General features: G+C 40.8%; 2 protein-coding genes across 2 annotated transcripts in view; one reads left to right on the top strand and one right to left on the bottom strand.

Moving 5' to 3' along the window:
• Positions 1-5,927, top strand: part of LOC108795400 (claudin-10-like) — a 12,725-nt gene extending 6,798 nt beyond the window's left edge. Inside the window, exons 2-5 of the mRNA XM_018566647.1 lie at positions 1,616-1,777; positions 4,710-4,791; positions 4,879-4,986; positions 5,567-5,927. Of these exons, the coding sequence (XP_018422149.1) occupies positions 1,616-1,777; positions 4,710-4,791; positions 4,879-4,986; positions 5,567-5,693 (479 nt within the window). The 3' untranslated portion in view covers positions 5,694-5,927. The remainder of the gene's footprint in view (positions 1-1,615; positions 1,778-4,709; positions 4,792-4,878; positions 4,987-5,566) is intronic.
• Positions 5,928-10,917: 4,990 nt separating this feature from the next.
• Positions 10,918-20,116, bottom strand: LOC108795396 (gamma-aminobutyric acid receptor-associated protein-like 1). Its single transcript, XM_018566643.1, has 4 exons — positions 19,918-20,116; positions 15,408-15,486; positions 14,968-15,086; positions 10,918-11,610 (listed from the first exon to the last, which is right to left on the bottom strand). The coding sequence occupies exons 1-4, from the start codon at positions 20,005-20,007 to the stop codon at positions 11,545-11,547; spliced, it is 354 nt and encodes a 117-aa protein (XP_018422145.1). The 5' UTR covers positions 20,008-20,116; the 3' UTR covers positions 10,918-11,544.
• Between the last annotated feature and the right edge of the window lie 4,049 nt (positions 20,117-24,165).

A 24,165-nucleotide genomic window follows, 5' to 3' on the forward strand; every position in this document is an offset into this window, starting at 1 on the left:
CTTTTTTTATATAATTAGCTCTACCGGAAGCACAAAGTCCCCCCTACCCGGCAACATTTTGCACATAAAGATTGATGGCCAAAGAAAAATCATGTTTTGTCACTTTCCTGCTGAATCAGCTGAAAATGGATCCGTGGATCTGCTGGCACTGCCCAGTTTAACAAAATTAGATGTTTCAACCAAATTTTGTTGAAGGAGCTGGTACAAAAATTCTTGCCTGAACAGTGACTTCTGCCAATCAGCTATTTGGGTATTCTGACTGCCAATATTAGAATACAATAACTGTCAGGGTAGATTTCTCTATCCACCCCCATAGGCTGAATCCAGCGGTGGTGAATGATAAAAATATTTATATTACAACTATCCAATCACTACAGCTTACTTGGTGATTAGAGGGAGCAGGCTATTTGTATCCAGTTTTGCTCATCCGCATGTATATGCGGCACCTTCCGTCTGCAGCAGAGGGCATTAGTCTCACGGAGGAATTTGTGAGACTCAGCAGTCGGACCCTTAAAGAGGTTAGAGTGAAATACACTCATCCCCAAAATTCGAGCCAGCCCATGACACTAAAGTTGTCACATGTTGTCAGGGTTCCACCCTGACGTAACTGGTTTGCAGCATTCTGGCTTGGCTGCCATTTTACCCACCTGTGATTCCTACTTTGCCTGAGCAGACTCTGTAACGTTGCTCACTACTCCCAGGCTCCCTCTCATGGCCAGACAGGAGAGCATTATCTGAGAGAGCCAGATGTGAGTTTCCTGCCTCTGAGTGATGATGTCCCCCCAACTCATAGACAGGAAACTCACATCTGGCTCTCTCAGATAATGCTCTCCTGTCTGGCCATGAGAGGGAGCCTAGGAGTAGTGAGCAACGTTACAGAGTCTGCTAAGGCAAAGGAGGAATCACAGGGGAGTAAAATGGCAGCCAAGCCAGAATGCTGCACACCAGTTAAGTCAGGGTGGAACCCTGATACATGTCGGCTCTATAGATCGAGAACTGAGCAATCACATACTGCTGATCGCTCAGTTCCCAATCTTTTCCCTGCAAAGGGAGAAGATGTCCCCAGGAGAACTATGTCCTCCTGTGACTCTAAAGCGAACTATGGCGAAAAAAGGTTGGGCCATAGTTCTCTTTTAATATGCCAAAATATTTTATAATCTGATTAAGTAAACATGCCATAATGCAACTGCAGTGCACTGCTATCTTCTAAGACAGAATCATAACTGTCAACAAAAATTGGCATATACACAATTGCATAAGCAGTATAGTACCCTTGGAAATGATTGTTTGTTAATGTGAATTTGGTTTTGTGTTAAACTGCATTTTGTTTTCATATGTTGCTGCTAAAATGACTTACATAAACCTTGGATAATACACCCAAACTGCCTGTTTTAACCTAAAATATGTTGGCCTAAAGCTGCAAAGGTGTGTATGTTAAATATATATTTGTACAGCAATTGGTATTTTTACACACATTACATATTTGTATAATTGTTATTTTTGGCTCCTTTCCATATGATTATACCCAGGCAGAGATAATTATAGAACAAATAACTATGAAGTTAGTGGCTAGCCTTATCAAAATAATATCTTTGTATCATCATTTTTTTCACAGGGTATATCCAAGCCTGTCGTGGTTTGATGATAGCAGCGGTCAGTCTGGGATTTTTTGGTTCGATTTTTGCACTTGTTGGGATGAAATGCACCAAGATTGGAGGCTCAGAAAACACCAAAGGAAAAATCACCTTCTTCTCTGGCCTGCTCTACATACTCAGTGGTGAGCTACATAAAGTGTAAAGCTTGCAGTTGGCAGGGGTCATTTTTGGATAGTTTAGGGAAGAGTCACTATGCTGCTGGCACAAACTGACCACCCTGATTGCAAAAATCTACCAAATCCTGCAAAGTACTCCTAAGGGCCTGTTCACATGATATCAGGTCCAGATCAGGTGCGGATCTGCAGACGCGGTGCTACTGATGCAGATCGTTTTTACCGCGTTTTGGCAGCGTTTTTGATGCGTTCCAGTTAAAGAAAATATATAGATATTTTTTTTGCTTGAGTGGGGCTGTCAGTATGTTAGCTGCAGTGCAGTGCTTTTTTGACATGTTTTTGATGCGTTTTGCATTTCCGGTCCGTTTCCTGACCGTACAAAATGTGACATGCAGTATTTTTTCTGTCGTAACCTGAATGGACTGCGCACGTGAGAACTGTAGCCCATAAAACACATAGGGATACATTGGGATGCATTTTTAGTGCAGGAGCGTACGGAGCAGGTCAGCACAGAAAACGGACGTCGTGTGAACAGGCCCTTCTCTACCGAGCTTACAAGCTTTTTATTCAATGGTAAGAGAGAAGGAAAAAGGAGTGAGTATCAGAAGAACACTGCAAACTCTGGCTTATTAAGGGGAGGGGAAGGACAGGCTTTAATACCTGGTAACACCTACAGTGGTTTGCAGTCTGTTTTTTTATAACTTTGATCACGGTGTGGTTGTGATGTGTTGTGGTAGACAGCCTAATAATTCCAATGGTCTGTTTGCTGCAGCTAAGTTGCAGTGCATGCACGTTTTTAAAATTGCATTGCACCACAATGCATGGTAATAGGTTATCAACTGATTTGGTGCAATGCAATGCACAAAAGATGGCTTGGTGCGTTGAGGGGCCATTAAGAAATAATGGCACCGCAGTGCACCTAACACTGCAAAATGTGGTTTCATGTGATATAGAATCTTGTGCTAGAGCTCAGAGAACTGATCTAAATGACCGTGCTCTTTGTAATGGCTTACACTGAGTGGCCAGATTATTATGACCACCTGACGTTTGTAGTCAAATTAGCTATAATTTCGCATTGAACGCGCATACACTAACATAAACACACTTCAGGTGCACCTATGTATGAAAATGATGATTGTGCTACATATGTTGGGTATCGCTACGTGTGCCAGAATGAGAGCAATATTCATAGTTAATTCTAAACCAATGCCCTTTACAGGTTTTTAAAGTGTTGCGGTGTAGATCTATTTACTCGGCACAACCTCCTCTTTTATGTTTTACAAAACAAGTGGGTATTATATTGTGAGTTTGTGCACTAAACTGGACTCCCAAATGTGTTTGCCACTCTACTTGAATGCCTCCTGATCCTGATGGATTGAAGTTGTATCTGGACTATTTTGATTGGTGCAGCACTTCAATATCTACAACAATAAAAAGATCACAGAGGTTCTAGCCTTTCCCTACTTACATTAAAAAAGGGATTTTATTTCTTTGTTGTGTTGTTGGAGAGTTTCCTCCACAGTTTCCTTCACTTTCACTATCCAATGCTGCCACAGACAGCAGTAAACCTTACATGGGTTCTTATTTTCCTCACTCTATCTAAAAAAGTTTTCGATATAGATACATTTTGAAAAACATTATCAGGCAAGCATATTAAAAAAACCTTTAGCTCTTGTTTTCACTTCTAAAAGTTTAATAAAAGGTTTTTATTTATATTATTTCATGATATTGCCTTATGTATGTCGCGTAAAGTCAGAGTTTTTGCCTTTTATGACGGTTGATACCTGTTTACCTCACTTGATATCCACTTGTGTGTGCAGCTTCCCAGTCAGCAAAATAAATATAATTTGACAGTTTGATCGTTACTAGATATACTGACTACTGTGTAATGACCATGGGTACCATGGATGCATATGTCAGTTACCTCTCAGGGAGGTATACTAAAGTCTACCTGGGTATGTAATATGCAGGTGTTTGGCCACCTCATTCCATTATAATCTTATACACTAGATTTTGTTTGGATATTTCTTTTTTTATTTATAACAATTTTTTATTTTGCAAGAGAGAAGTACAAAGGTACAAAAAAGTGCACATAGCACAACGTTCGTCCATAGTACAAAGGTACAAAAAACTGCACATAGCACAACGTTCGTCCATAGTCATATATCATGTGCATTTGTTTAAATTCCTGCGGGCTAATTAGTAGAGTACTTAAACATTGCAAACATTAAACTGTAGGCAAATTAAATAAAGTTAAAATAAAATACAAAATAATAATTCGTTCCGGAAGCATGCTTGTAATCCAAAGCGCTTGTATATCAAAGCGAATTTCCCCATAGGAAATAATGGAAATTCAGATGATTCGTCCACAACCCAAAAATATTCATATAAAAATGATTACAATACTGTACTGTAATATAATACTGTACAAAATATAAAGAAAAATAAACTGATTACCAGTACCTTCATGGCTGGTGTGAGGGGGACAAGAGAGAGGAGGATTATTGTGTAGGACGACTTTCACTATTACTAACGGAATCACTGCTATCTCTTGACTCAATGGAATCTTTTTCATTTCGTGGAACCTTAACAAGGAATCTATCCAATGTGACATTGCATTATCGTTAAACAGATTAATCGCTCGCACTGCTACAGCCTTATTCGGGTGGCGCTTTTATACAAAATGTTGCTCTTATTGCAAGACATTGCTTGTATATCAAGGCAAGATTTTTCAGAAATGTTTTCTTGTCTTGCAAAACACTCTCAAACCAAGTTACTTGTAAACTAAGGTATTACTGTATAGAAAAACAGCACTCTAAACATAAGTGCAACTACTAAGGTATGCTCCAGAGTGTGTTCTCGTAGGGGGGACAGGTTTGCGTGTTTGGATATTTCTGCCTGCCACACATGTATGTGAGGCCTTTTCCTGTCCATTTTCCAGGTCTGTGTGCCATGGCTGGAGTCTCCTTTTATGCTCACAAGATAACCTCAGAGTTCTTTGATCCATTCTATGTGGAGCAGAAGTAAGTAATTGAACTGTCAAATTAACTTTAATCAGACTTCTTAGTGAAAGAAATTCTTCTTTTAAAAACTGTGGTTATTGCACACAGGTATGAACTAGGAGCTGCACTGTTTATCGGATGGGCAGGATCATCACTTAGCATCATCGGAGGCTCTGTTCTCTCTTTATCTCTGAATGAAAGCATCAAGGCAGCCAGGTGATCAAAGAATTTGCTTTATCTGAGCATGTGAAAAATTATATATATATTTACATAAAAACTAATTAATATTGTGCCAACACTATATAAGTGAGGACTTTCAGGGGTTCTAACAATAATGCTATACCCTTGAAAGTATTTTCTTATATCTGTTTGATAAATTAAAACAATACCTACTCGTCATACCAGACATCTTGTGAGTTTCCAATCCCTGCCTGTGCTATCTCTAGGGACTACAGAGCCACACTCCTCATTATATAGAATAGCAGAAAAACCGTGTTCTAGAGTCCTATTTTGTTTCTGTATACCTGATATTGAATGTTGAATGAGTGTTGCCATGGTAGAATTGGAAGCGTGTTGTTGACATAATCACCAGGTGAAAATATTTTTAAAAAGCTTGAAAAAGAAAACTAATGCAGCCACCACATCTAAGACCTGGCAAGCTGCAATATATCACTTTCTTGTTTTTGGATTTAGATAGACTTTACGTTTTGTGATATACTGTATGTATTTGTTATAATTTTCTCATATATTATTTGATCATAAATGTACCATTTAGTAATACATATTTGTATTACAGAATCACTTATTCCTACAATGGAGTGACATCTGTAAGATCAGCGCGCACAAACCTCCAAGATCGCAACAACAGCCACAAGGCACAGAGAGGACTGCCTAAACAATTTGACAAGAACGCCTATGTGTAATTGGCTGCGGGTGGTTTAAAAGCCATGCTGTATATCCAACTTAACATCCAGAAGAGAAAAAAAAGACATTACTCCCACATGTTGGATGCAAGCCAGTCACTATACCAGCCTCTTGTCCTGAAAGTAATAAGGACTGCAATGTAAAATACCTTGTCAAGTCCAGAAGTGAATTTGGAGATCACTCTTTTGTGGGATTCATGTGTCTAATCCTTATTTTTTTGTACAGGCCCTATCCCTTTTCTTAATACGATATGTCATTGTTATGGCAAAACCAAACACACAAATGTGGTATTTACGGGTGGCCTGCCACATTCTTTTTACATGGGCTGCTGTCATTTTACTGTGCAATCAAGGGGCTGTGAGGGACAGAAATATGGGCATTGTAGTTTTTGAGCTGCAGCGGGTCTTGTCTTACTCCCTGCAGTTCCAGCACACAACATCTAGGTGTTTTGTAATGCGTGTTCGTGAATAGCACTTCAATTTCCATTGATGTCAATGGCCCCCATTCACACGTGAGTGTTTTGACACAAGCTGCAAAACGCCTGTCACTGGAAAATGTTCCTGAGCTTCTTTGGGGAGTTTTGTCGTGCATTTGGCCCCATAGACTTCAACAGTAAAAGCCTGAAAAACATAAAACACAAGCATTTGCTTATTTTTATGCCAGTTCCTCCATTGACCACAATGTCTTGCAATCTGCCAGCAAAAGTACGATGTCCTAATGTGCCCGTGTCTTCAGATCAGCAAATAATGATTACTGTTTAGCTGCTATTGGTTACCTAATAAAAGATGTAATGACAAAATCCCTGTAGATATTTAATCCCCCCACCTATCCTATGTATCTCCAGCTTTAAACCTTTTTTTATTCAGCCTTATAAGAGTGCACCCATTAAGCAGAGGAGTGCAGGAGATGTAACACACAATGGTACATGAAGCTTCCTAAAGAAGGCATCACATTTTTTACCATCACATTATTTGAAAGTAAACCTGCCATGATCTATGAGGGCTGTCATTGCTGGTCTCCATGCATGCATGTTTTGTAATGCACCCAGGCGCTTACTACTTAAGTACTTAGTACTCCATAGTACTCTTTCTCACTGAGGTGCTTAGTACTCCATTTAAGACATCCTGTCTAATGCCACAACCTACAGTTCTGGACATCTGAAGAAGGTGTTTAACTCCAAAACGTGTAGTCTTTTCTGTATACAGGTCTACAAATATACAAGATCTCTAATGATCGCAAGCTTTTGGGCCATTCCCTATATCGTACTCACCCATAGCCATAACATTCACATTTCTAACATGACAGGTTTCCTTTCAAATTAAAACAAACATTATGATATGCAAACTGCTCTTTGTAAAATCACCCCTACAGATAACACTGGACAATGAATCAAAGACACATGCTAAAAAGTGGATGTGTTTACCATTTTATTTAAATATAGGACTACAGTCAGGATTATGAGACATCACTAAATCAAACAGAACCTATCGACAACAAAGTGTAAAAAAACAAAAACTCAAAAAAATGCAGTTTGAAATGACAAGAGATGGAATTACTTTGGTCACAGTGAAATCTTCACACATAGCAATAAAAGCTACGCAGAATAAATCACAATAACCAGGACTGGCTCATATGTCTTTCATAGAGGAGAAAATATATATATTGCCATACATCCAACAAGTAAAATTCCAAAAACTTGCTATTTTAAGAGTAATGATAATCAACCCATGTGATTAGATGCTTTACAGTGCAGGTATTGTGGATTATATGCCTACAAACCCAAGAGTGATCCAAAGATCAGCCGTGCTTGAGTCACCTCCACTGAATGCTTCTCCCCTCTGGCTCCCAAACTGGTTTGAAAGAACAAGAGGTAAGAACCAAGATACACAGCGTACATCACTATGTCCTTCTGTATAATTTATACTAGCAGGAGTTGGGTGGGGACTATAGGACAAAGAAAGAATCTTGCCACTGGCCAATTCTAGAGGGTAACAACTGCAACTCAATTCTCACATTGCCTCATGCTTGTCCCCATTTAAAATCTAAAACATAAACATTTTCATGGATATATTAATGCAGGTAATTCTGAAGATATCAGCATGTTAATAGGGTAGAAAAAGATTTGAACCTTCTATTTGCTAAATGTCCATTGCTAGAGAACTGGCAACAACCATTTGTGGTGGCACTGTTGAGGTGAAAGCCTTTTGCATGGGCTGGAATTTCCTACATTTCGTAACAGGTACAGCTCATGGAGACAATGTACCCAACATTCAGCTATGCTCAAAATGGGTTCCTTTGATCCATATTGTTAAGGTACTGAAGTAATACATGATGAGAACATCACTTAGACAGTAATACATTATCACTATCAGCGCCTACGTCTGTCATTGACTGTGGATTTGGATGATCCAGTTTTGCACCAAGTGGGATGACTTTGCAATACAGTTTATCAGTGTAGAAGCTGTGCTGTCTTTACTGGCTGCACTAGCCCAATATTCCCTCTATTCAGTCTATAGATAAACAAGTATCTTCTTGTCACGTGCAATGAAACATTTGTTAGGTTACATGTGCATGAAAGGAAGTAAGGGGGAATCTCTCCAATAGACTTGGAGAACAGAAAGCAGTAAAAACTAAGAGAGGTTCTAAACCTTTCCCACTATCCTTAAATCAAGGAAAATTGGCTGGAGTTAGGCTCTAAAAGGTATAAATAAAAAATAAAAAAGGAGAAAATTAGACATATAACACGTTAACATAATGGGCAATGGGAGCTTGACAGAATAAAGACTAGGAAGAGAAAATATTAAGGTGGCTGTTAGGTGACCACATATTTTTAATAAGTTCCTTTGCTGATTAAAACTTAGGCTTGGGAGATACTCATGTCATGTAGATTATTTCCCTCATATGCCCAAGATTTACCATAGCAACCACATGATGCAATATTACGTGCAACATTTGCAAGGCCGCACCTGCCCAGCCCTGTAAATCTATTTTTTTATCTAGACAATAAATTCGACCTTTAGATCCAGATTGAGATGAACAATGAATATAAAATGTACATATTACCTATCCTACAGATAAAGCTTTTGAATGTATTTTGCGATCTACTTTCTAAATTAAATCAAGATGCGTTTAAGAAAGGTAGTGAGGGAAGACGTATGTCAAAGCAACTCATTCTAAAGTTAGTACATTTGGCAACCATAATGAGATATAAATTCCCTTGACCATCACTGCTTAAAGGCAAGTCCTGGATTTTCTTATTGGATATATTATAATTAACAGGTCCTGAAGAGAAGGCTTAAACCTTTCTACCATCAGCAACCTATACAAATGCTACTAATACTTCTAATATCATTATTAGCATACATAATATCATATATCACAACCTAGCAAAAATAAATACTGACTGAAACAAAAGGTACAAAACAGGCTATTAAAATCTGCCGAGTCATTGCTCTATTTCCGAGCCACTTTAAATCTTGCAACATTGCCACCTAAAGGACACTTGCTGTATAGCAGTCTATATAGATTTCTTAATATTAACAAAAATAGATTTAACCAAGCATAAAAGATCAAGATTTTATTTTTTATAGTAATAGTACATCACTAAATCATCTGTGGATCTTACAAACTACCTACTGCTTATAGATGAAAATGTTGTTTCACAACGCTGTCTATGTCAATTTAGACATATCCATGAAATTTAACTGTACTTTCTGATGAGGTTAAACTAAACGTGATACCTGGCAACATATTATTTATATGTTCATACTGTGTCAGCAATGCTGGTGGCAAGTGACAGAACGGTGGGGGCTGTAGTGGTGGATGACACCATAGCGCTGGCCATATACATATGCAATTTGCAGCCAATGGCATTCAGCTTCTGATTGCAAATAAGAACTGAACAGATTTAAGTGTACAGAAACGTCAACAATTAACTTCTCTTATTTGATCCCCGTTATCTTGCTAAATGCACATTGGAATGGGTTATGTTATATCTTTTTTTACAGGCAAAGAAAATACCTGTTTATGTTGTTAGGAATCTTGAGAACCATAAAACTTCCTGTGCTCTCTGCCTGTGCACAAGGAGATGTTATGGAGATGAGGAGAGGTCCGTGTTCTTTGTATTCCATCAGAAATGGATTAGGCAGGGCTGACACCACATGGTTAGGAATTCAGAGCTGAAAATACACACGGGGCAATGTACTAAAACTGGAGCAGACCCCAATCAGCTTCTATCTTCAGCTTGTTCAGTTGGGGTTTAAAAAGAAAGATAGAAGCTGTTTGGTTACCATGCACATCAGCTGCAGATTTGCACATCTGCTCCAGTTTAAAGTGACCATAAACTCAGGGGTTAAATCTTAAAAATGCTTTCAAGTACCTTAACTATCAACCAAAATGTATCTTATTTGTGTATCACTGGGCTGTAGATCCTCAAATCATCTCTGGATTTGTGCTGACACTGTGCTTCCTTCTGGAGGGTTACTACTTTTGTTCCCCATGGTCCCACAATATCATATTTAGATTACTAATTTGTACGAAGATTGTAGTCCATCATGGGAGCGAGCTAGGAGTGGTGGCCACAACACACACAGGGACCACAGGGAACAAATGTAGCCACCCTCCAGAAGGAAGGACAGTGTCAGCACCAATTCAAAGATGATTTGAGAATCTAACTCTGAGTGATACACAAATAAGATACATTTTTGTTAATAGTTAAGGTACTTGATTGCATTTTTAAGATTTAACTCCTGAGTGTAGTGTCACTTTAAATAAATTCCTCTCACTGTGTTGTCATGTCAAAGAAGAAGGTAGCAGCTTGCTATACCTCTGGCACATCAACAATTCATTTTCTGTACATGCAGTATGTTTACTGATTAATGATAGGGAATGTGCATGTAATCTAAAGATGGACTAATTATTTATTTTTCTGGCCTTGACATACTGTATACTTTTAAGCAACCTACTGGCAATGATCAAGACTCCTGGGCACAGGTTGCTTTGATTGGTTTCCTTATTTTTGCAATACAGCTGGTTGAAATTGCCATGTGTATGGTCACCTTTCGGCTTACTTACTAAGACAGTACAAGCAGCAAGTATGTGTAAAGGGCAGTAACTCACAGCGAACAATCAAAGTTCACCTGTAGTCAGTACTATAAAAGGTGAGCACTTATTGGTAGCTATAAGTCACTGCACATTTAAACTGCACTTTCAGATAAGGATTTCCTTACTAAATAAAGGCCTAGAACTGCAGAAAAAAAGTTGTATTTTACAGCTTGCTTTCAACCTTCTCCTGTGTGTTCAATAACAAGCATGGGAACAGCTTAACATTCACCGTCAATAAAAGGTACTCAACTCCCTGTATTACATTGTATGAAGAAAGAATTGTCGGTCATCACAGACAGGAAACAGAAGTGGAATATCAGTTGGTGCCATGGGCTAATGGAAAATGTTGCTTAGTGACCACTAAAGAAATTCTTATGTGCATACACTTACATGTGAGAATTGAACTAGACTACTTAGTTCTTATTATGGCAAGCGCAGCACCATGGAACCCTTTGACCCTTGTATTTACACCCCTTTCCCCTGAGATGCTTTTTCTTAATGATTCAGTATGGGTCTTTACCATCTTGGATCCTTAGAGTCAAGTTTTGTTCATCCTAGTCCTGCCCGGTTCTAAACGTAGTGAATTTCCCACCATGACCCCCTCCATGTAGACTTTCAAGCTGCCCAACACAATCAGCCCAACAGCTGGGTTCCATGAGCTGTGCAGTTCTAGAAGTTAGGTGTTTGGTGATATGGTAGGTGAGGGTGGTGATGGTGTTGGGTTGGAAGAATCCACACTTTATGCCGTCACTTGCCATACACACTCTCGTCACTATATGCCACATACAGGAAGCAATCTTCTTCATGGTTATCCTAAAAAATAAAACAATATATATATACAGATTGGAATCCATAGTGATCATTTACTTTTATTAATACATTATTAATATAATTCAAAGAGCAAATACACAATGCAGTAATCCAGAGCAGTGGCTTACGGTAGTAAACTTTGCGCTTTACCTTTACAGACTGCTTTCACAATTATTGAATGCATAATTGCACTTTGCATATTTCTTCTTGGTCTATTACACAATATGCTAGCCACATAAATACAGTATGTTAAAAAACATTTAAAAGGAAAAAAAAATGATGCTGTTGTTAGTTAGGGCTCTGGTTATCCAGGTCATGGTATAGCTAGTAGTAGTTATTCACATTTAGCTGAACGCGATCCAAAATGCTGAAGACGTTTTGCTGCTTATCCAAGCAGCTTCCTTGGTTCTGATATAATTAGAACTAAAGAAGCTGCTTGGATAAGCTGTAAAATGTCTTCTACATTACACAAAAAGTCTAGTTCAATGTGACTAATTACTACTAGCGATACTATTGATGTAGAAAATCCAATATAACTACCATTACAAATTAAGGACCTGTTTAAAAATATTGGATACACCTCCCATGAAAAAGCTTAAGTTCACCTCTTACATAAAAGGGTCTCTACAGTCAATGGGCTCACAACAGTTAAAATACACTGTGCAGTTTTGAAATATATTGCTTAATGAAGTTGCAATCTATACCTTAGGCCATTTGCGTCACTCCTGAAAACTGCCAGAAAAAACTCCAATATTATTAGAAATGCACCCACCTTGGTTAGTAACTAGGATGTTCCATACATTGAGAGCTCACCCCCAGTATTACAGGTGTAAAAGCTCTCCCCTTTTAAAAAATTGACATGCCCAGTGCAATCTCTCTCCCCTATCACAGCAATGCTGCGCTCACCTTCTGAGAGAGAGAGATTGCTCCACAAATGGCTTTTGAAAGCGGAAGAGTGCTCGCTCCTATAATTCTGGGGGCCATCGCTCAAATTATGGCACACCCTAGCAACCAGCCAGGATGGAGTAATGGTAACAATATGGAAGTTTTTCTGCAAGGCTTTGGGCATACTGCAATAGACCTACAGGTTTGGCAATTGGATTAGCAATATTATTCAAAAATGCAGTGTATGCTAACCTACTGGGTGACTGCATAGTTAATTTTATTCAACATGTGAACTTGAAGGTATATTTATTGCCAAAACATTTCTTTAATTTTGAATCTAATAAAGACAACTCCTGTCAGTTTTTCTTCTGTCTTAATGTACCTAAAGGCAAGAGGAAAACCTATCTTAGAGAGCTGTCACTCAAACATTGGATGATTTTCCCCTTGTCTCTAGTTCCGATGACAACAGTAAAATGTTGGTTTCCCATCACTTTCTATCATACTGACAATGGTCAGTAGGGCAAATATAAGTGGATGAATTTACCCAACAGGATCACAACAGGACCTAACAGAGGTCAAAACCCTTGTCTACCCCATCCAAAACTAAAAGTTATGGATTTAGATACAATTTGAAGCCTCACTGGCAATGGCTGTGTATTTATTGACCTACCTAATGACTTCTTTTCCAATTTGATTTTCTAAAAATGAATCAAAATTAATTCCTTATAGATTGAATTCTAAGCTGGATAAATCAAATTGCAATAGGTGTGTGGCTACTATTAGCATCATGAGGTCTCCATAGGTACACTAATAATATAGGCTATACCAGTGCTTCTTCTATGACCGTAACATGACTGAGAACATTAAACTGATCATACTATTAGCAAAGCTTCAGACTGGGTCTAGACTGTTACCTCTGACATTTATCCAAAGTGTTACCAGCTCAAGAGCAATAGATGTAAGATGTAACTGACAGCTTAGCCTAAGCTAACCTCTCAACCTCAGACTAGGTACATCCACCACTTGTCCAACATTGCTGTTTTCAGGCTGGTCCCGTAGTTATAACACAGATTATACGTTGTTAGGAACTTGTGCAGTTCATATACAACTGTAATGTATGCTAACTTGTAAGCATACTTACGCCTAATCACGAAACACCAAAGAGACTCAGCATATAACAAAGCCTATGCTACACTGACTATGTGTTACAGGCAGCCATAGAGTTTCTATGTTAAATTTACCCTGCAGCCTTCAGGGATGGACATGATGCCTGTGCTTACTGTGCTACAGGCCACAGGCTCCAAGAAGAAAAGCAATCAGGAGAATTAAATCAACAGTATACGATGGCGCTGTAGATACAGTATCTCTTGCCTGAAATTTTTTTTTTCCCCCCCAGTATTTTCAGTATGAAAAATAGGATCAGATCCTTTAGAAAATCACATTAATAATACATAATTACTAGACTTATCAACTGTCCTACTTACAACCTTATAACAATGTATCTGTAATGAATGGCCATGCTGACATCAGAACACGAGCACATATCAACCATCGGATGCAGCAGCGTACTCCATTGGAAGCTAACTGGTCATTAAAACTACCCATTTGTTTTCTAGTTTAATAGGTGTGTCCTATTTGATTCTAATAATGTGAAATTGCCACTGTACTATTAAAGGGATCTAGTTATAAAAAAAAAATTACATAGCTATTGGTCATTTTTTTTGTTCTGTGTGAGTTAATCAGCTATTGTGAGAATGGGGCAAAATCGAATCTTTTTAAAAGGTATGTTTTCTCCAGGTCCAAAGTTATTAAGAATATAAATAACATTAATCAGCTTATTATGAATAGCCCTGTCAATTGCAATAACATCAGTATTACTGTGTTGCAAGCATATACATTAGCCACAGAGGTGTTATATATAATAATCCCATACACTGGTGCTGATGGTTGCCTTTTTCAGATAGAAACAATGTTGCAAAACAGAAAATTTAAATGTACTCCCTGCTCTGCTCTGAAGATCAATTTAACCTCCTGACTCATTTATTTATAAGGAAATCAGCAGCTTACTTACCATCACTGAACACACTTATCATGCATGGTAGCCATACCATGCCATAAATGAGGCAGCCTATTATAGTGATGGCCAAGTAAGAATATATGTGGGAGGAGGAAGCTCCAACACTACCAAGAAGTAACATAGCTTTGCCTGATCACAACAGCCTTTCATTCAGGTGGAGTGGGGCAAAGAAAACTAATGCAATATGTGCAAACTCTAGATGCCTGCTCGTCATGCCTGTCAGTAGTTTTTTTTTTTTTTTTTCCCATGGACTCCCAAAACTTACATAGTGATTAACTACATTATGGTAAAGCTTGTCTTGATCATCTGTCTATCTCCTGTGCTGCTGACTAGTAAATTCTCCCATTAGTCAAACTTAGTGAAATAATAGACATTTGATGTAACTTCAACCCTCTTACCTCATACAGCTGACCCATGGTGGCACTGGTTGGAGGAATTGTGTTGTTGACAAAGAAGAACAGTGCGTCTTCTGGTCGAAGGTGTATCCGCTTCCTGATTAGGAAGTAAAATTGTCCAACTGAAGGTTGTGGAGGGAAAAGCAAAACACAGTCGATCAACATGGATATCGTGTTAAACAAACAAGAAGAGAAAAACAAAGTCCTAGAATACTTGCGTGTGCACACTGAAGGTCTCCCACTACTCAGATAAAAAAACAGATTGCAACACCTCCTGTACCCTGTTACTCGTAGACTACTAATACTAATAATAACTAATTACTAATAATTAATTACTATAACTAATAACTAACTAATAAGCATTTCAATGTGTGTGAAGATAGCAAATAGATGAAGTGAGATGTGGCAATACGTGAAACATATGAGGGGGAGGGTAAACTTACCAGTGAGGTCTGATGGTACAAGATATTTCCTCTTGTCCAAGTCAGGAACACGAGCTTTAGGAGCCTTTTCAACAATTACCTGAAATAAAGAACACATAGTGATGTTCACAAATTACGTAGCTTGAAATAGTTGAGTTTGATCTAACTCTGGGTATAATTAACTTGGAGATCAGTAATGTTCATAACTCACCTCAAATTATGGCAAAACTATTGAGGACCAGACAGTAGTAAAGCAATAAGAGCACCAATGTAGACAACAGAACTATCCCATTATTCTATCCCAGGAACAAACATCAACCTCACTTTGGCTGGCATCTGATGAATTAATCAAGGCACCAAACGAGATAATTAAGACATTTCCAAATTTAAGGACAAATATTTTATCACAAATGCACAGAAAAAAACCTTGGCATCCAAGCAGGGCTGGCCTTAGGGGTGTGCGAGCTGTGCGGCCGCACAGGGTGCCATGGCAACAAGGGCGCCGTGCGGCCGACACAGTTCATCCTGGGGCGACTTCTGTCCCCCTAAACCGCTTGCCATCAGATATGACAGCGCTCCCTCGTCCCCTTAAGTGGGGGGGGGGCGCAGGAGGTAGCGCTGCCTGCTGTCAGGATGGCGGAGCGGTGAGGGGGAGAGAAGCCGCGTCCACAGCTGTCAGGATGGCCGAGCGGGTAGGAGATTGGAGCCGCTGTCATCCTGTCAGATTCAGGATGACAGCGGCTCTGTGCGTGGCAGCGCGGGGATCAGTAAATATCATTGATATTTACCGATCCTCCGCGTGAGAAGGACAAACACTGGAGCGATCGTCTGATCACTCCAGTGCTTGTAAATAACTGGGGACACACCCCCATTTACATCACAGCCTGTTCATTCAAGATTTCCTCAATGTGGAGAAGCACTCTGTACAGAGGCTCCTCCCAATTCTGAAACAGCTGATAGTAAATATTTGAATGGGAGGAGCCTCTGTACAGAGAGCTTCCCAAGCGACAACCATATGTGTGGTAGAACATATGACAAGATTTCCTACTGGGCTATGCGAAAATTAAATCAACATGAACTACGTCATACATAACAGTTCTCCATATAGGTTTTGGTTACTGGCAAATTAAGTAGAAACTACAGATGATCGCTAGGTGTATGGGTAGTTTAATTCTCTCACTGCATCAAAAAACTGTATGGGTGGAATTTATCAAAACTGGATCAGACAGAATCTGGAGAAGTTGCCCACAGTAACCAATCAGTGTCTCTCTTCAATTTGCTCAGAAAATGAAAAAGAAAAATACTGGTTGCTATGAACAGCTGCTTCAGATTTTGTTTGCTCCAGTTTTGATCAATTGCCCCTTATGAATTTTCTATTTTGATCATTTTAAGTTGGTTGTTTAACAGAGCAGTGGATCACCACAAGTTTTGTGACATTAAGGTAAATAGATAACGGACTACAAATTCTGATACCTGTTCATCATTCTAAACTCACTGCCCCTGGCCATGCTACAATTTGTGATACCAAAATATGGCTAAGGCAGTAGACGGGGAGGAAAGGCTACACTATTATTTTGTATGTAATGTGCTGAATAATGAAAAACCTCAGGCTATACGTGTGAAACGTTTGCTGAGAGAATGTATTGTTGCCCAAAGGAACCATTCAGAATCCTTGTCTTATTTTAAACTCTACATTACATAAATGACAGTTGGAAGCTGAATGGTTCCTATGGGCAGCAAGGAATTTTGTTACCACACTTCCATATATAAGCTCATCAATGGGTTACCATTCACGGAGGACCGCAGTCTCAACTGAAAACAACTTATTTACTACATCAGACACAACAATAGACCTATAATTAGTATTCCTTTTTCTAGGAACAATGTTTTTTTTTGTTCCTGAGACTTGCTCAGCTATAACATGCTGGGGGCAGCAGTGGCTACACATAGGTGCTTTTTTTCCCCACATGACTGCTAGAGGCACAGAGACGCCATACAAACTTTTTTCTTTTTTTCAGAAAGGATTGAATGTTTTCTGAAAGATTTAAAACATGCTTAGTGGAGTTATTCTTCAAAGCACACATGTGCTAAAAGCTACCCCCTAACCCCCCAAAGCTGTACAGTATTTACTAACTCTTGCCCTTGATACAATCTGTCCAACAATCTACTTTTCCTGAAAATAGATTCTTGCACCCTGTTATGAGTGCTCCCAATGTTTAGGCACTCGGGCCTATCAACTGGCCACTTAGGCAATAAGAGCAGCTTTTTGGTAGAGCAGGGGAGGGAACATGTGTCCCATGCCCAGGAGTACCAGGATGTTTCACAGGGCACCAACAGTAATCAAAACCAGAGATAAGAATGGGAGCAGTAAGTATAAGCATCATAGGATGCCTACTGTAAGTGGGAGTGAGGGAGAGGAAGTTGTTTTATTACAGGTGTTTTTTTAATTAAAGTATTTTTATACTTAATTTGAAATTATAGTCATAATATCAAAGCTTCTATAATAACAGTATTGCAAAATCACTGCCCCCTTAAATTAGATAACAATACCACAGTGTTTTAATGTCACTGTACCCCCTTACTGTAATTTGCCCTAATATCCCTGCCCCCCTTTATTACTGTAAAATCCCTGTCCTTGTTATGACAGTACTGTAATGTTCCTGTCCCCCTTATGAGAGTACTGTAATATCCCTGCCCTTCTTATGACAGTACTGTAATGTCCCTGCCCCCCTTATCACAGCACTGTAATGTCCCTGCCCCCCTTATCACAGTACTGTAATGTCCCTGCCCCCCTTATCACAGCACTGTAATATCCCGGTTATGACAGTACTGTAATATCCTTGTCCTCCTTTTGAGAGTACTGTAATGTCCCTTTCCTCCTTATGATGGTACTGTAATGTCCCTGCCCCCCCGTATGACAGTACTGTAATGTCCCTGCCCCCCGTATGACAGTACTGTAATGTCCCTGTCCCCCTTTTGAGACTACTATACTATCCCTGCCCTCCTTATGACAGTACTGTAATGTTCCTGTCCCCCTTTTCACAGCACTGTAATATCCCTGCCTCCCTTATAACAGTACTGTAATGTCCCTGTCCTCCTTTTCAGAGTACTATACTATCACTGTGCCCCTTATGACAGTACTGTAATGTCCCTGTGCCCCCTATCACAGTACTGTAATGTCCTCCTTATGACAGTACCGTAATGTCCCTGCCCCCCTTATCACAGTACTGTAATGTCCCTGTCCTCCTTATCACAGTACTGTAATGTCCCTGTCCCCCCTTATCACAGTACTGTAACGTCCTCATTATGACATTGCCTTAATATCTCTGTCCCCTTTATAACAGTGACACACCATCACCGTCTCCCTCACCTACACAAGTGCCCCAGATTTGGTTCCTTTCACAACACGGCGTCCTGTCATCCTTCTATTTATGTCAGTCATTGTGTATGGGACAGAGAGGCCTGGATCATGCAGACACTGCCACTGCAATGTTGTCATTGTATATGTTTGTATTTAGTTTTAAGGAAAATATTTTTTCCTGTACAAAAACAATGTCTGAACACTTGTAAGAATTATGAAACATTGTTGCTCGTCTCTAAAACCTGAGTAGGTTCTGCCTGCGGCCACCAATCAGATGCTTCTATTCATCTTATTATGACAGCGAGAATGTGGTTTGTTGATGCGGGCAGCACTCCCTCTGCTCTTCACACAGCCCTGGAGTTCAGGAACTGGGAGGAAGCAGCAGCAGCTCATGTAATATTGAAGGGGTTAAATGAAGCGTAAGAATCGGAGGAGCCCTCCCCTCTCATTGCAGTGCTGAGAAAGGAGGAGCCATGTGCACCATCTTTCCCCAGGGTCCACATCCAGCTGGAAGGGGACAACTTGAATTCTTTATTCTTGCGGCTCCCTGGTCTTAGAAGGCTTATGCCTCCTTTAGAAAATAACAAAGCAATGGGGGAGATCACAAGCTCTACATGACAATGAGCCCGGTACAAAAGGTGATCGCTGAAAATTTAATATCTGCTAGGTAAGTCAACTCCCTATAAAGCCCACAGCAATAAAACAGATCCCGCCATCCTGTTAATATTTACCTGTAACACCGCCAGGGACAAAATCACTTTCATGGTCACACCTGTCCCCCGAAATAACAAAGCGACCCTCTTATCTGGTAACCTGGCTTAAAGCGTCAACGCTGTAGGCCACCACGGCCTTTGATCCAACACATACAAGGCAACTATTAAAAGAACATATTTCTTACATAGATAACTAATAAGATCAATAAAACATATCACTGGTGCTTTGTCCTTATGGTTTTGTAAGGCAGCAGAGCAGATCCCCATAGCAGACAATGAGTAATCATATTTCATTGCTGGGTGTACAGTGAGGTCTCATCAGCTGCTATGGCTTCATGTACTTTGCCCTGTTTTATAGATCTGATCTTTACAGGAAGAGGTTAATAATGCAGGTAGAAGGCACAGAGGATGCAGCCCACCCCCCTCTACCCCAGGCTGGCATTTGGCTGATACTCACTGGCACCCTGTCTGGGTATTTTTTCCTGATCTTCTCCCCCTCCTTCTTCCTGTACTCATAGGGGTGATCTTCTTTGTACTGAAATTTCATGGCTGCCCTGTATTGTGTCCTGGTGGCGTGTGCGCACAACAGCTGATCAGCTCCTTTAAGCTCGGTGTCAGGCTGTCTCCTCCGAGCAGGCAGAGAGGGACCGTTGACGTCACAGGCACTCCTCTGGGCAGTACCAGGCGAGCCAAACAAAGGGCACGTGATGTTAACCCTTCCAGGACCGGCACTCTCTGCTCAGGCTGCTGGATTTTGCATGCTGGCTATACAGGCGTTGCTAAACCTAGGCATGCCCTCCCAGACAATAGATGCTGGAACTTCTAGTTCCACAGCAGGCTACTTAAGCTGGCAATCCTGACTATAGTGTCGCCTAAGATTATTTAGAGCTTGTTCACACAAGTGTGGAGCAGATGCAGAGCAGTTAGAGAACGTATCAAAAATGCATCCAATGTATTCCAATGGTATTTTGGGGCTCTAGTTCACACCACAGCGTTCAGTTCCGCAGCATGTGGAAAAACTGCAGCACAGGGGCGTCCAAAGGATGGGTGATACCCGGAGCGGAGACCAGGTGTCACCCCGCCGTGACGTCATTGTGCATGGGCAGCCGTCTTATTGACGCCTGTCGGCGGCCATCTTGGTGATGGACGCTAGCAGAGAGAAGAGGGGACGTTCACCCGACGGGATGAGGTATGCCGCCGGGTCCCCTCCTCTCTCCTGACACTGTTGGGCACTTGGTCTGTGACAGAGTGCCCGACTTTTAATAGGGGGTGACACCCGGGTGCGGGCTGCACCACCCTTGTGACGCCACTGCTGCAGCATGCCCTATTTTTTCTGATCTGGAACTAAAACGCATGCAAACGCACTGAAAGCCCATTTTAGGCAAAAAAAATGTTTTTTTTTAAAAACAAAAACGGCCCGGGATGCAGCAAAAACGCGGCAAAACACAAGACACTGCATGTGCAGAAACTCATGCAGATCTGGTCTGGATTTGGTGTGAACAAGTCCTAAAGCTCACATTCATACATAAGTGTAGCAGGGACACGCGTTGCGATGATGTGCGTTCGCAGGTGTTTGTTTTCTGCAATTCAGTGGGTTTCTGGATGTGCGACAAATGCGGGAAAAATAGTGCCGGCAACAAATTATGCGACACGCATTTCACGCCCCCCCCCACGCATTCATGCGTGTTCTAAGGCTAAGCACCCATTCACACTTATGTGAGGTATGGTGAACGCGTGTCAAATGCGCACACAAGTGCACACAAATCGCACAGAACACATGTAACAGAATTTAATACATGTGCTACTCTTCCGCATTTGCCGCACGTCCAGGAACCCATTAAATTTAATGGCGAAGCACAGCAAATAGTAAAAAATGTGGATCCGCGCTTTATGGGTAGCCCTGATATTAAAGCAGCTGCGCTCTCAACCCTGGGGTCAAAATTTGATAAAGTGTAAATTGTGAAGCGCTAGAAATAAAGTGCTTGATATAAATAAATATGTAAATATATAAATAAATATATAAATATATATAAATTAGGTAATATAAAGAATATATACTATTCAGTGTCTATCTGATTAAATAGTTATAAATAAAAAGTGTGTCCACAGTGTAAAATATTCAGTATCACAATTATATACAGTGTTAAAAGATATATTATATAATATTTTCACTCTTGTGTCTTTCAATAATAAAGTGATAAATTAGTGTCAAAACATTTTGGTGAACAGCTGATACCCAGCATTAAAACCTTACAATAGTCCCAAATGGTGATCCATTAATCATAAAAATTAGAAAAAACGTGATATAACTTAAAATTGACTCCGATGAGCACTTCAAACAAATATCTCTGTTGGGCTGATCCGTTTAACGTGATCTTCTACATGGCTTTGCGTTAACCCGTGCCGATCTATGCAGATCAACGCAGCTCATAGGACATTATGTGAATGAGCCCTCAGGAATGGTTTACACCATGTGAGCTCTGTAGATCAACGCAGGTAGCTGTCTGGGCTATGGTGTCTCACCAGGGGTCTGCAGGCAGGCAGCACATTGTCGGGGAGGAGGAGGAGCAATCACAGATGCCACTGCCATGGTCCCTTGCAAGCACGACCTCGGGCGGCCGCACCTGGCTGAAACCTGGATCTTCCTCTGAGCTGCCGGGCACCTGTAAACAGGCACAGGCTGCCCGCAGCTCAGAGGAAGATCCGGGTTTCAGGCAGATGCGGCTGCCCGAGATCACGCTTGCCAAATACCTCGGCAGCTGCATGTCGGAAAATGTAAAGTGCTGCTGTCGGCACTTTACATTTTCCGGAGTGTCTTGTGTCCGGTGCCCGCTGGCTGGCCACCCGGGCACAAGAATCCAAAACCGGACTGTCCGGGTGAAAACCGGACAGGTGGCAACCAATCAGCTCTTCTCTTCAGTTTGTTCAGTTAAGCTTTAAAACTGTAAGAGAGAAGCTGGTTGGTTACTACGGGCAACTGCTACAATTTTGATAAATTCCCTCCATAGTGTGTATGGCACCTAACACACTTCCTAGAAAGAAAATGCTCACTCACTGTATCTATGGAGGAGAAGCATGGTTACCCTAGGACAGGACTACAAAACTAATTCACCTGTCCTCAGCTCTATAAGTGTGTGTGTGTAGGGGGGGTGTTGTAGTTCACAGAGGTGACCTGAGCAGGAATATAAGGATATGAGGGTTCTTGCGATAACACTGTAGAGTGCACAAGATAGCACTAGATTTATGGCAGGATCAACATTTATTTTGTACTTAATAAAATGAAGTCAATTGTATATTTAACAGAATAAATAAGAGAAGTTGATTGTTGGTGTTTACATACCTTTCATAATGGCAGAGAAAAGCCTAGAAGAGCCTCACTATAATTCAGAGTGAAATGCAGGGAAGGGGTTAATAGCGATGCAATGTCACGGACTGATTATGGGAGGAGGTAAGGGACAATGTTGTTGTGGTTTCTGTGCTTACCAGTCTTGTGACTTTGCATCACATGAACACTATGCAAGGTAAACAGGTGACTCAGACATTACAAAGGAGCAAGGTGTGCTCTGTCTGTGTCTGCGGCAATGACTGCCACTAATCTGCAAGGTCAACAAAAGTTTTTCCTAGCTGCTGTGTTTATTCCATCAACTGTATATGAGTAACACAGGCCATACATGCAACGATTTGTAACCTTTATACAGATCGATTGTACAAGGTTTCAATAACATGCAAACATGATCGATTCTTAATAAATCTCGATCTGATGTCATCAAAATTGATCCGTTATTTTTTTTTAAAGTAGGTGTAAATATGCTCAATCACTTCCTGATCAATGAAATTGATTGATCGATGGAAAGTAGCCTTTCAAGTGAAATGTGGACTGAAAGATCAATCCAATTTACCACCGTGCCCAATTGCCTACATTTTGATAAATTTCCAGAAATATTAATCAGGCATGCTTTTAATTTTTAATCCATGGAAATCGGTACATAACCAGCCAATTAGATCTGCATATGCATGGGCACCATAAGTGGGCTGGTGTTAAGTTGGCCATACACTGCATGAATTTTGGTCATGTCCTGTTGAGTCAGAGGAAATTCGAGCAGTGTGGCCTTCTCAACAGGGCTGGATTAAGAGCATCATGGGCCTGGTGCTGTCGGTTGGTCGGGCGGGAAGTAGCAGAGACGGCTCTCTAATTAGGTGGCTACTCACTCTTTGCTGGGGCATTGTGGGGTGGCCACCTAATAAGTCTGATTAGAGAGCCTCCAGTGCCTCTGCCTGATTGTGTTTAGTCTTCTAGTCAGGAGCTGGTTGAGCATCCAGGGCATAGGGTTGCCACCCGTCCGGTTTTCACCCGGACAGTCCGGTTTTGGTGTGTTGTGTACGGGTGCCCCGCCAGTGGGCACCCGGACACATCACACTCCGTGGCCGTGCCGACACCGGCACTTAAAATTTTCGGACAGGTGCGGCTGCTGAGGTCCTTGTCAAGCCCGATCTGAGCAGCCGCACCGCCGGAACTTCCTCTTCCTCCCTTCTTCTTATTCCCCTTAAAAAGCAGCTCCTGCTGCTCTCCCTTGTCAGCTCTGACGCTGCAAGGGTAAACAAGAAAACACTTTTCTCCCTGCCCGATTCACTTACGGGCTCCTCTGCCTCATCAGCGGTCACATGTGCCTTTCTCCTCCCTCCTCAGCTGCTATTGGCTGGGAGG

Source organism: Nanorana parkeri, unplaced genomic scaffold (assembly GCF_000935625.1).
Source record: "Nanorana parkeri isolate BGI_ZX_2015 unplaced genomic scaffold, ASM93562v1 scaffold965, whole genome shotgun sequence".
Classification (NCBI taxonomy): domain Eukaryota; kingdom Metazoa; phylum Chordata; class Amphibia; order Anura; family Dicroglossidae; genus Nanorana; species Nanorana parkeri.

Bases quoted from the DNA above. Each gene is read 5' to 3' on its own strand.
- LOC108795396 (XM_018566643.1), bottom strand. From the start codon at position 20,007: ATGAAATTTCAGTACAAAGAAGATCACCCCTATGAGTACAGGAAGAAG. The intron at 15,487-19,917 runs GTGAGTATCAGC...TCTTTATTTCAG, and splicing joins AATACCCAGACAGGGTGCCA to GTAATTGTTGAAAAGGCTCC. The intron at 11,611-14,967 runs GTAAGAGGGTTG...TTTATTTTTTAG, and splicing joins CCATGGGTCAGCTGTATGAG to GATAACCATGAAGAAGATTG.